General features: G+C 39.9%; 1 protein-coding gene across 1 annotated transcript in view; it reads left to right on the top strand.

Annotated features, from left to right (window-relative positions):
- Nucleotides 1-14224, top strand: part of LOC126094601 (xylosyl- and glucuronyltransferase LARGE1-like) — a 154631-nt gene that overhangs the window by 73736 nt on the left and 66671 nt on the right. Inside the window, exons 8-9 of the mRNA XM_049909074.1 lie at nt 4092-4259; nt 4348-4528. Of these exons, the coding sequence (XP_049765031.1) occupies nt 4092-4259; nt 4348-4528 (349 nt within the window). The remainder of the gene's footprint in view (nt 1-4091; nt 4260-4347; nt 4529-14224) is intronic.

Raw genomic sequence — 14224 nt, 5'->3', positions numbered from 1 at the left:
ATAATCATGTTTGATTAAGGGAGATGACAAATAGCCAAGACTGAAAGTAGGAGTCCATCTGTTAAATTATGAAAGAAATGTTTCTTTGAGTGCAGTGAATAAACTAACATCAAACAAAGTGAAACCACTAAAAGCAAAGTATGATGTATAATCTGTCATACAGAAGTATGTTAAGGTATTTAACCTTCCTTCCTTCCTTCTGTTGTATGTGTCGCCCACATGAAAACAAACAAAAAGAAAGGTGGTGGAAAGTAAGGAAAGCGAATTGACATTTTTTTTTTCTTTTTTGGGGGGGAGTTGGGGGGTATCATCAACAACCTGAAGATTGCTTTGAATACCAGTAGTGGTTTGCAAAGCATGGTCATGTATGGTGCTGGTATGCCCTCATCTTCCTCCAACCCGAAAAATGGTTCACGTGCCTATTTGTAGGAGGACCTACATCTCAATCTGTACAAACACTCTACTTCTTTTGTACATATACGCTAAGTACTACATGAAATGAAATCAACTAAATGCAAGAGGAAGAAAACAAGAAAAAGAAAACTGTCGTTTCAATTGGGAACAAGCTCTGAGCTTTTAAGTTGTGTTAGCTAAGACTTAAATGAGTTGATCACTAAAGAGAGCACAGTTTGAAGACACTTCATACAATATTGCTGTCAAAATTGAAAGTTGTACATTTGAGTACAAACCTAATAGTTGCCAGGAGAATGAAAAAAACAGTGTGTCTTTGTGTGGATGGAATTATGCCGACAAAAAATAATGAGTAAAATTCAAAAATAAATACTTTATTAAAAATGTTTTAAAAGCCGTATCAGAAAAGTGACTGGTTCTGAGTGCCAAAAAGAAATTTTTTACTAGTTTATTCTTGCAAAGAAGCAAACAGTAATCAACTACTGTTAACAGTGCTATTTATTTGCAAAAATAGCACTGTTACTGGTTTCAAACCAATAGGTTTATATTTAGTTCATGTTTTATATTATATTAATTGTTGCTTTTTTACCAACAACTAATGTAAACAACAATATGACCACTCAAACTGATCCTGTTGGTTCTAAATGGTAATGGCACTATTCGTGTAAATAAATTGCATTATTAAACAGTAGCTGGTTACTGTTTTCTTATTTGCAAGAATCAACTTGTATACGTCTAAAAAATGACAGTTTTTGACAATATAAACAAGAAGAAAGTTTTTATTCCAAATTCCATTAACATTGCGGCACTGTTTTGTCTGTGATAATAAAAATACAGCATCAAGTTTTTAACTAGCTGCATCATAGCCAACAAAACCATTTCTCACATTTTTTAGATTTTGGGACTCCAGGGGGAAGCACAGCTTGACACAAAGACCATTCACCACTTAGTAGTGTATCCCCTAAAGACTTTTTGGGGACTGATGACCACAGATGTTAAGTCCCATAGTGCTCAGAGCCAAAGACTTTTTCCGTTTGTCATGTGGATCAAATCTGGGTACATACAATAGAGTACTGAGAACTCCAATAGCTTTGTAAAACAAAAAAAAGGGGGGGGGGGCAGGCACTTAGAACATTTTCCATTTCCGCTCTTTACTTGCCTTAAGCCATAGTGATTGAATGTAGAGGAATCACGTCATATCTGAATATTTTAGTTTTTCTAAAGGCTGGCCTGTACATACAGTCCAGAGGTGAAATACCAATACTGCCAATAGTCACATTTAAAAGCAGTAAAACTATTCCAAGCTTTTGGAACTATTAATTCCTCAAATAGGAAAGAGGGTTAGGACTGGGAGGTTGCAAAGGAAAGGCAGGTCACTGGGAACCCTGTTAGAGAGGGAGCTGCCTGTTGTCCCTTCCAGCTGGGATCCGAGTGGTCTGCCTATCCTCCTCATTCTTTCCCAAACTATGTGTCTTTCCACCCTGTGGTCAGAATTAATTGTTCCAAAAGTGAGGTGTTGTGTATTTTTCGTAGTGTTATGTCTACCTGAAGTGCTAGTATTTTGCCTATTGAATGTAAATATTAGCCAATCATTTTGTCATATTGTGATCTTACAATTATCTCATATGAATTCTCCTTGTGATGTTTTAGTTGGCCCTTTGACCCTTTGATATTTCTGGCACAGAATTATTGAAAATTGTGTATGTTCACCACCCAGGGCCGATTCCAGAACATTTTCTACCTAAGTGACAGATCATTTGGTGCCCCCACCCTTTAGAGTTTGCCCATTCATGGGCTATTAGTAGGTCATTTAAAAATAAATCTAAATCTGTTGATTGTGGAAATGGCTTTTTTTTCTTTTAAAATAATTACTATGTAGATATTTCTCTTTTAACAGAAATACATTTCTTAATGTTATTGCAGTGCTAAATATTAATAGAGAAAACAATTTCCATTTACAGTAATTCCTGAGATCTTTAAATGTATTCAGTGGAAACAGAAAGAACTAGACCTGTTGTTTCAGTAAAAACATGCTGATTATAAAACACAAAATCCTTGTGGTCGTTTTTAGTTTCACAAAGGAAATTTATAATTCTATAACTTACAAATTATGTCACTTCCTATCAGGAGAAGTGGGACAGGAAAAAAATGTCTAATTTTATATTGACACGTTAAACATAAGATAATGTTTAGTTGCCTAAGCCGTATGTTACATGTGAAGAACTCACCAGAAAGTAGGTAAAGTTCAGAAAATATGCCACAATAGTAGCCGAATACTGATGAACATAGTCAAATTTTTTATATGTGCAATTGGGTGTGATAAGAAAGAGAGATATTCTATGAGGATAGGCTTGTGTGGACAAGACATGGGACACACATTGTAACTTTTAAAGTATAGTGTGGGCAAAATAAAACTGGGTTGTAAAATAATTACATTGAGGCTGACACCGGATTTCTGTTGTTTGAACTCTTTTTTGATAGTTATGGTTTTAATTCACCACAGAGGCTGTTTCATGCCATTTTGCCAGTAAGTTTTGCATTGCTGACTTTGAGAGGTTTTGCCAAAACTCTTCCAGACTGAAACTCTTGTGCAAAGCATTCCACACAAATTTTCCATGAATTGCGCTTCACGTAACAGTTGACAATGAATATCCACTGTTTTATTGAGAACACCATTTTATATTGCATTCAGCTGGTCACTAAACATGTTTGCACCTCTCACTCACTCAAACATAATGACATAGTGAAGTACTCTCACACAGTGTTTCAGAGATGAACATTTGCAGAGATGTGACATGCAACTGTAAGTGCATGAATATTATGATTTCCAGAATTTTCTGTGATAGGCAATTCCGTGACAGTCGTACACACATCTTCCCAGTCAGTTTTATTTTTCTCATCTGCAGTATTGCCTTTTTGGTTAAGATAGGTCTTGATTGAAATTTGTGCCCCCATAGATGGAATTTGATCAAAAAGTTCACATTTCAAATACATTTATGTTACCTAGAGTGGTTTTTAATGCTGAAGTCAGTGGTGGCACATAACTACACATTCACAACTGTCTCCTAGCAGCTTGTTTGTGGGCTCGTATTTACTGGATCATTTTTGATCATATTATCATATACTTTCAACTGTGTCAGTTTCTGCTGCTAGTTATGGAACCCCCTGTACACAAATGTTGCATGTGGGGGGCACCTCTCTCAGCTTGACACCCTAGCAGTCGACACATACATAAGTGCTTTTTCGTGATGAATATTTCATCATTTTTGGCACAATGGAAGATTTACAGGATTTTTAAATTTCTTCATTGATTAAGTGAGAACTCATTTGTTAGATAAATTGTATAAGCAGGTCAGAGAAAATGAAGTTAATTAACACAGTCTCTTAAAATTTCATTTGTCCTGTTAGCAATCTAATTGAGGGTATATGTTTGGTAATTAAATCTGGTATATAAGTATGGTAGATTTATTTTTAATAAATCACTTTCTAATTTTAAAATGCAAAATTGAGATTACTGGAATTTTGAAACTTCTTAAAGTCATTGTATTTATTCCATTACTATAAAATGGCACTATGGTTGCACATATTTTTTAAATGTATTTGTAATATTTGCACAGTAGCATATTATGATGCTGTTTTTGAATTATGTATTCCTGGCAGAAGCAAATTCTTTTTTGCAGGTAATACACTGGAATTCTCCAAAAAAATTAAAAGTAAAAAACAAGCACGTTGAGTTTTTTCGAAACTTGTACCTGACATTTTTGGAATATGATGGTAATTTACTAAGGAGAGAACTTTTTGGTTGCAACAATACCAAGCCCTCTTTGAAAGAAAGAGAACTCAGCAAGGCAAGTGAAGTCACATTGCTGATAAAATCTTTGTTTTTTTTTCTCTTTTTAAAATTTACTATTGACAACTCCTTTGTTACTATAACAGCTTAACGAAGAAGACCCGTGTTATGAATTCCGCCGTGCACGAGTCAATAGCCTCAGAACCCATCTCTACTTTTTGGATTATGAATATGAGCCCTCTACTGATGGTTGTGATGTGACACTCGTAGCGCAATTGTCCATGGATCGTCTTCAGATGGTTGAGGCACTGTGCAAGCACTGGGAAGGTAACATTGAATTACATAATGAGCTACATACTCACAGTGGAGTTGAATACAAATGACATTGAATTTGGTTGTTTACATTATGATTGGATGGAGAAATTATCATCGTTTTCAGTCTGTCCCCTTACAGGTTTTTCATACTTTGTTAGTAGAACAACAAATAGTTGAGTTTCTGTCCAAAATTGGTATCTCACTTATTAAAATTTTGAGGAAGCTCAAAACAGATTTCTGGAAAAGTCTGTAAAATGTTTAATCAACTTTTTGTTCAGGGATTAAGCTTTTCTATCCAAACAGCATTATTTGCAACAATAGACAAGAGTCCTAAAGGCGTTTAAGTGAACCCAATAGCAACACTTTATTAAAGTGAGCACATATAACAGTTCCATAAATGGATTTTGCATCATGAACAAGCTATGGGGATACTCATTAGATAATCACTCAACACAATTTAGGCTTTCTTGCATTGTTTGACCCAGCTACAAATTGTAGGTCTTTGATGCAAACATTATTATTTGTTTTATATGCACACATATAACATTCTTACTGTTTGCCTTCTTGTTTTGCATTTTTTTTTTTTTTTTTTTTTTTTTTTTTTTTTTTTTTAAATAATAGCCTACTGACAGTAGTTACTTTATGCCAGAATATGCTTAAATAAAGACCCAATTAAAATGTTGTTCGACAAGGCAGGTTTGTAATTCTTAAATTTTTTATTACTGACAGCAACCTTTTGAGAGGAGAGCTAAAACATACACTACTGGCCATTAAAATTGCTACACCATGAAGATGATATGCTACAGACACGAAATTTAACAGACAGGAAGAAGATGCTGTGATATGCAAATGATTAGCTTTTCAGACATTCACACAAGGTTGGCGCTGGTGGTGACACCTACAACATGCTGACTTGAGGAAACTTTCCAACTGATTTCTCATACACAAACAGCAGTTGACCGGTGTTGCCTGGTGAAACATTGTTGTGATGCCTCGTGTAAGGAGGAGAAATGTGTACCATCACGTTTCCGACTTTGATAAAGGTTGGATCGTAGCCTATCACGAATGCGGTTTATCGTATCACGACATTGCTGCTCGCGTTGGTCAAGATCCAATGACTGTTAGCAGAATATGCAATCTGTGGGTTCAGGAGGGTAATACGGAAAGCCGTGCTCGATCCCAACGGCCTCGTATCACTATCAGTCAAGATGACAGGCATCTTATCTGCATGGCTGTAACGGATCGTGCCGCCACATCTCAATCCCTGAGTCAACAGATGGGGATGTTTGCAAGACAACAACCATCTGCACCAACAGTTAGACGACGTTTGCAGCAGCATGGACTATCAGCTCGGAGACCATGGATGCGGTTACCCTTGATGCTCAGACAGGAGTGCCTGTGATGATATACTCAACGACGAACCTGGGTGCACGAATGGCAAAACGTCATTTTTTTTTTTGGATGAATCCAGATTCTGTTTACAGCATCATGATGGCCGCATCTGTGTTTGGCGACATCGCGGTGAACACACATTGGAAGTGTGTATTTGTCATCACCGTACTGGCGTATCACCCGACATGATGGTATGTGGTGCCATTGGCTACACGTCTCGGTCACCTCTTGTTGGCATTGACGGCACTTTGACAGTGGATGTTACATTTCAGATTTGTTACGACCCGTGGCTCTACCCTTCATTTGATCCCTGCGAAACCCTACATTTCAGCAGGATAATGCACTACCGCATGTTGCAGGTCCTGTATGGGCCTTTCTGGATACAGAAAATGTTCAACTGCTGCCCTGGTCAGCACATTCTCCAGATCTCTCTCTCGATGGTGGCCGAGCAACTGGCTCGTCACAATAAGCCAGTCACTACTCTTGATGAACTGTGGTATTGTGTTGAAGCTGCATGGGCAGCTGTACCTGTACACGCCATCCAAGCTCTGTTTGACTCAATGCCCAGGCGTATCAAAACCGTTATTATGTCCAGAGGTGGTTGTTCTGGGTACTGATTTCTCAGGATCTATGCGCCCAAATTGCGTGAAAATGTAATCACATGTCAGTTCTAGTATATTATATTTGTCCAATGAATACCCATTTGTCATCTGCATTTCTTCTTGGTATAGCAATTTTAATGGCCAGTAGTGTATATAATGATTGTGATACGACAATTTGGTGTTTACAAATATGGATGCTTAATTGGACATGTGTGTCTGTGTCATGGTTAAATTTGTAATTCTGGAGCAGGATCTGCTGTCAACCAGGTATGAGTGCAGATGTATGAGAGGACATGCAGTGACTGTATGAGCGCGTGAGAATTTGTAACTCAGCAAGGAACAGTGTAATAATGCACTAGCCTATGTTGTGGGGTCAGGGACTTAGATTGAGGATATTATCTGTGTAGGTGCCTTGAGAATACAGATAGCTGAACTGTAGGTTCAACATTGGTTGTCTGTGGAGAGGTCTCGCCAACATATAGTTCTGCAAAAGAGGCAACAGCCCTACAAATACAGTAGTTAGAAGGTCAACAATGTATATGTTAGCCTGAGATATGGTCTTGTAACATTAGGCAATATGTTCTTGTTATTTTGGCACAGAAGCATGGCTGAAAGCAGTGGGGAACAACAGCCACTGTGATTCCTGAGGATATCCAAGTCTAGCACACATTTTTTACAACAATGGCATTCTTTTGGACAAAATATTATAGAGGTAAAGTAATGCCCACTTGGTACTGCATATTTGGTTGTCATTGGGGGCCAGGGGGAGGAGGAGGGAAGTGGCTAGGTATTGTCATCAGAAGAAATTCTGACAGTCTGTGGATGGAAGTGTGGAATGTTAGAGCCCTTAACTATGTTGGCGTGTTAGAGAGTATGAAAAGAGAAGTGTATAAGTTTACACTAGATGTAATTAATGAAGTGCCGTAGCAAGAATTAGGTTTTTGGTCTGGTGAGTTTAGAGATATCAATACAATATCATTTAGGAGCAGTGCATTATTAATGAAAAGTTACTGAATAAAATTGGAGAGAAACTAACTTTATGGTGTGATGCAATTAAAAGAAGTGATATGTTGATAGAACATTTTCTAAACCAAGATTGAGAGGGAAACCAGAAGGCATGAATACAGTTAGTAATTTCAGATGGATTTAGGATGCAGCAGCTATGCAGAGTTGAAGAGACTTCTACAGGATAGACTAGCATATAGAGATGCTTCAAATCAGTCTTTGTACAGAAATCTGCAACAATTTCTGCTACTACTAGTAGTTGAAATAGTTTTCCAGCTGAGTGATAGTTGCAGTTGTATCAGCATTGGTGTTCAAAAATATATCTTCTGAAATTGTTTATTTGAGCTATGATGGTCTGTCATTACAATAATCTGTGATTAATTGGCCGCTGATACGCTTTTCATCAGCCTTGTAAGTGTATGATCAATGTTGTTACTTTAACCCAGAAGTGATGTGGTGGTGACATTTATTTTATTTTTATTAAATTAAGGAATTAATAAGTTCTGTGGTCAAGCCAGAATGGAGATATGAGTAGAAAACTTCCAGGCAATTTAAAACTGTGTGCCGGACCGAGACCTGAACTTGGGACATTTCAGTGAGCACTTGCCTGTGAAAGTTAAAGGTCCTAAGTTCGAATCTTAGTACAGCACACAGTTTTAATGTGTGTGTTGAAGATTCATATCAGCGCACACTCTAGTGCAGAGTAGAAAATTCATTCTGAAGATAGGTGTGGGATGGCCTGACAAGCTGAGAAAAGAGTATAGCCAAAGTTGATTAAACTTATGTATGGGCATGTTGGTCACATATGCAAATGTCAGCTGTTGTCAGAGGATAGAGTTAGGCATATTTTATATAAAATAGTAAAATAAAAATAAACGTAAGAGTAAATTGGCGTAGAGTGTGGCTGCTAAACTAAATTGAGTTTACAAAACCGAGTTTCTGGAGCAAAAACTTTACACCAGTGTGTTACCAGTTTTGACTTGAGTCAATGAGACATGAGGTTTTAATGTGAAAGCAATTCAACAATTGACGGTTCATTAGAGAACAATGGAGATATGCATATTGGGAGTTACAGGAAGACTAACAGATGTATGAGGGAAGAGACGGAAGGGGAAGATTACGTTATGATGCGTGCAAGACATGTGGTCAATAAAATAAATAGTTGATATATCAAAGAAATTCTTTGTTCAGTTCCAAGAGATAAGAAAATAGTCACCTAATAAAAGTTGTTTAGATGTTATTTGCTAGCTATTTTGCCGAGCTATCAGGAACTTAAATTGTCAGTTCTTCCTCTTGCTGGTTCTGCCAACACATTTCTATTGGAAGCAGCATTCTTAAGCAAACTCTGTGGACTATTGGGCAAAGACCATTTATGTATGTTGGCTAACAAAAAGCAATGGAAAATTCAGGCTGGAATAATGACAATATTCTATAAAGGATAGGTTATTATGCACCATATAGTGGAGATGCTTAGTTGCAGACAGGCAACACAAAAAAAAACTGTCAAACAAGTAAGTTTAAGGCCACAAAGAACTTCATCAGAATCAGCCAACACACACACACACACACACACACACACACACACGCGTGTTTGTGTGTGTGTGTGTGTGTGTGTGTGTGTGTGTGTATGTATGTGTGTAAGTTCCTAAGACATCAATTCCCAACATAGAAAATGGACATGTCGATTCCAGCAATCGATGTAGCTGCAACTGTTTCAGACTAAAATTTGCTCTCTGCACACATGATATACAATTCTTGATATACTGATCCACATCTACGTTCCTAACCCTCCACCAGTACCTCTCAGCCACTCTGCTATTCGTCGCTCTACTCCCACCATGACCAGATAGCACTTAATCGTGTGCTTCTTTTAAAACCTCATCTCTCAGTTTCATCTACGTTCGCCACCTTTCTACTCAGTGCATCTGCATTACCATGCTTCTTCCCTTGTGCACCACCTTGTAGTCAAATTCACTAAGCCTCACAGCCCACCTAGTGAGTCTCTTGGACGGATTCTTCAACCCCAACAACCACATCAACGCAACATGATCTGTCACTACCCAAAATATTCTCCCATATATATAACATTTAAAATATGTGATTCCTTTGATTACACTTAGCATCTCCCTCTCTGTTGTTGAGTAATTCCTCTCTGCTGCATTCAACTGCCCTGCCTAGACGCGTAGGCTACAGGATTTTTTCCCATTAATTTCCTGCCTAAGAACACGCCCTAATGCATCACATGCTAGAATAAATTCTTTTTCAATATCTGGAAACACAAGAACCGGACTTGATGTTAACAGTTCTTTCAGTTTATCAAGTGCTTTCTGATACTCCTCTGTCCACTCAAATTTCACATCCTTCCATAACAATCGTGTCAATGGCTGTGCTGAATCTGCAAAACCCTTCATAAACTTTCGATAGAAATTGCAAATTCCGACAAATGATTGCGCTTCCTTAACTGTTTTCGGCTCCCAAAAATCCCTTACAGCCTGTACCAACCTCGGATCTGTTTGCACCCTGTCCTTACTGATGATATGACCTAAATATTTCACTCCTTCCAATGCAAAATGACACTTCTCCAGGCTTAATGTCAAAGGAGCTGCTCTTAACCTCATAAAGACTTCCCTTAACCACTGTCTATGCTGATCCATACTACTTGAAAACACTATAATGGTATCCAAATACGAAAGACACTGCCATGGTTTCAAACTCCTCAACACACTGTCTAGCAATCTCTGAAATGTTGTGGGAGCATTTTTCAAACCGAATGGCATCCTGATGTACTGGTAATGACCTCCAGGAGTAGAGAAAGCAGTTTTTGGACGATCCTCTGGAGTCACCTGAAAACGACTTGTCAAATCCATTGTAGAAAAATACTGGCAAAGTCTCCGATATGTTTGGAATGGAGTATGCGTCCATTTCTGTCTTATTATTGAGGTATCAGTAGTCACAACAGAACCTCTATTTCTTAGTTCAGTCCATAGATTTTTTAGGCACAACAACAATGCCCGCTCCCTAGCAACTATTACTATGCTCTATAATACTGTCTGCACATTGCTGATCAATGAAATCCTCCACAATCAGCTGATTATGCCTCAGTATTCTGTATGGTTTATGGTAAACAGGTGCTTAGTTCCCTGTCGGTATCTGATGTTGAACTAATGCAGTTGCTGGTAACAGACCTCGCGGGAAAAACAAATACTTAAATTCCCACAATTCTTCCATATGCTCTTTTTCTTCCATATGCTCTTTTTCTTCCATATGCTCTTTTTCTTCCATATGCTCTTTTTCTTCTCCTTTCAAATGCTTAACTTTGTTACGTAATGCATTTTTACGGGCAGTTAGTGGTTGATTGCTACGCCTACCTCTCGAACATCAGTCCTCGTCATCTGTTACATCCAAATTCGCTGCTAAAACTTTTTTTCCCTAATTCGCATCTACAGCAATAAAATTATCCATGTTCGCAGGGACTACTCACCCGTCGTTTCCCTCTTGCATGCGTACAATACTACCTTTCACAAAACAACCTAATGGATCCAAAACTTCATTATCCTCAAATGGTTCAATAACACATACTGTACCCGCAGGTAGATTTGACTCTACACGTACCCAAAGCGACGTCCCGGTGCCACTAGACACGCACTCATTCGAATTAAGCCTTAATGCTAATGTACACGGTTCAGTTGGTTTGCTCATTACTTTGAACGCCCCTCACGACAGCTCTGCATCGACAACAGTTTCCCCTAGCTGAAATAACGTTCCACAGTTCGTTGTCCAAGGTCAATTTTGGCATGATGTCGATGCAAGAAATCTTCTCCTAGAATCATGTCCTCGCTTACCCATGATACTACTTCCAAGCATGCATCAAATTGGACATCCCCTATGCGATAGTCAACTGACACTGACCCCAAAGGTGTAACCTCCTTATCCCTCTCCACTCAACCTATAATGTGGTGGGTCTAACTTCCTTTGTCCCATTAAACTCTTAGTAGCCACTGACACTTGTGCCCCTGTGTCCAACTAAATCTTAAACTTTTTAGTTCCTATGGATCCTACCACTGAACATTCCACCTCTGCATACATATTTGTAGCACTGAAATTAAACGGGAGCTCCCTTAGGTGGGTCTTGGGCCCCCTCTGCCATTCAACAATTGTGGGCCCCCTCTGCCATTCAACAATTGTCCACCTCTACTAACTCCACTTCTCCATCCTCTACGCCGCTGATTTCCACCCCTTCCTCTATTCCTCAGTAACTGGGTACATTGCCTCTGCACATGTCCCATACAAACACACTCGTAACATTTTATACCCGCTGTAAACACTGCTTGTCTATCCAATACCCCCCGTTGCCACATCTATTTCCTCACATTGGATTGCCAGCTGAATGACCGAATACAAATCTTTAGAGTCCTTTCACACACTTTCCGCACTATATGCACCGGTAACCCCCTCAAAAATACATCAAGTGCCCTTTGCTCGGCCTCCTGCAACATAACACCATTTGCTTCATCGCTCTGACCGAACTCGTAAGTATACTCATTGATTTCTCTTATTCTGTCCGCAAATTTCTCGACCATCTCACCCTGTCTCTACCTCATTGTACTCAACCTCTCCCTAAAGTACCAAATGCTATTCTGTTTCTTGTGCCTCTGTAAAAGCCCCTCCTTCAACTGCTTGAACTGCCCTGCCTTCCTCAAGGCCTGAGAACGCCTTACATACGTCTTCGCTTCACTTGTTAATCTAATCTTGGCTACATGTAACAACTGTTCATCAGACCAACCATTCATCACAGCTGAAGTTTCCAAGTCCTCCACAAACGAACGCACATCCACAGATGCTTTGCCAGTTGCCAGAAAATGGAATAATCAGACTTACGGCAGCTGGATCAATCTCCTGCTGTGGTACCCCAGGCAACACTGACTGATCAGATGCGGTTTCCTGTTCACTCCTACATGTCAATTCACTTCTCAACTGCGTATTGTCCGCTGTTAATTGTGCTACCTTTTCCATCAAAATCCGTACCGCTTCTGGTTCCAACACACCTTGTGTTCTTGACTCTGCCATTGTGTTGCTTTTGTTCCGAGTTAGTCCCATTTCAACCTATAAAATCCCACAGAAACAAAACATTTAACTACAAAAATAAACTGACTTCTTACAGCTCAGTATCTCATCTTACGTTTTAGGAAGAGATAAATAAATCATCGTACTCAACCCAATACAATAGTAATTAAATGCCATGAAAGAAAAAAAAAATCTTACTGCCCCAAATACACATACATTTACTCTGACAATGCAAAGAAAGAAAACGTCCAACACACAAAAAGAAAAATTGGTCAACACTCACCACATTTTGTGACTGTAATGCAGGCGGTGGGCTCAAACGTCAAACTGTACAGACGACGCTCGCTATTCTGATACCAAATGTAGCCGTCACTGCCAAATGTAGATGTCGGCATGCGGTGAAGGAATGTTGGACGTGGATGGAAACTGTCAGGATGCACCGTATTAAAACTTGACGGTGATCGTCAAGTGTTTTATTATTCCCAGCTACAGTGCCGCGTTCTTCTCTGTCTACGTCACAGGGTCTTGCAATGCCAAGGACACCACTTCGCTGTTTGCAAAACAGCTTGGCACGGAAGGGCTACCTCAGTGACCCGTGCAATGTGTTGTGGCGTGCCGGCCGTGTACAGCCGCGGAGTTTTGACGACGTCAGGATGCACCGGCAGCTGACTCAGTGGCCTTAGTCCCCGTTGCCACAGTGCTGCTCGCTGGGAGCCGCAGGGCGTCCGAATGCGAGCTTCTTTGCTGTCACGATTAAGATCGTGGGCGACAACAAGTGCCTGCGATCCGACAGCTAAACCTGCAGCCCTCACCTCGGGATGCCTACGGCGTGTGTTGGGAGCCAACAAGACTGCCCGCAGTAGCGTGCCATCGAGTGATCTGCCGCTGGCTGGCTACGGACCCCACATTGGCCTCAGAGGGTTGAACCAGCGACCCGCCGTGGACTGAAATGCTGGCGCCACATCTACTGCTGCGTGTAGCTGGTGGTGTGACATGCCCCGCCATCCAGGACAGCTGCCACACTTGAATCCCCCTCGTTAGAAAACTGGTGTCTATTTATACACTTGTGTCATGCAAACCTCTGTGTTTACTCTTTTCAGCTGTTCTATGGCCCTGTGGCCTCCATTCTACTTTGCAAACTGGTAAGCGTAACTTACTGTCAACAGACCTGCGCCTGGCTGTAACTTGTGCGCTTAGAAATATTGCACGGAATCTAACTTTTTCCTATCTTAAACGATGGTGCCGCTACACAGGCAAGCATGTATCTCACGCACACAAGACTGCCATCTGCAGTGGCTTGGACCAGAATGGCATTGTGAACTCCATCTTCATCACGCAAGTAAGACTAGTTGATTGTACCAGTTCAGGTAGACACTGGAAACCAGAGATAATCTCTTATGATGTGAAGTGACATACATCATTGGTACCAGCGATAAGCCACCCACCTGCAGTTGCATGCACCCTGTACTCTTTGTGTCATCTAAAAGAGTCTGTTCCTCATCTGGAATGACTCTCACCTCTATCCCACCCTCGCCTGCCCCTTCCTCCTCTTGGTATGAACATAAGAGTGCATGCTGGATTTCTTCTCCTCTTCTTCAGCACCTGTAATCCATAAGGACATCCATCACACACTTAACATAACACT

The sequence above is a fragment of the Schistocerca cancellata genome, chromosome 8 (genome assembly GCF_023864275.1).
Source record: "Schistocerca cancellata isolate TAMUIC-IGC-003103 chromosome 8, iqSchCanc2.1, whole genome shotgun sequence".
Taxonomy (NCBI): Eukaryota; Metazoa; Arthropoda; class Insecta; order Orthoptera; family Acrididae; genus Schistocerca; species Schistocerca cancellata.
Note: the sequence above shows the minus strand (reverse complement) of the source record. Positions and strands in the feature narration are given on the sequence as shown.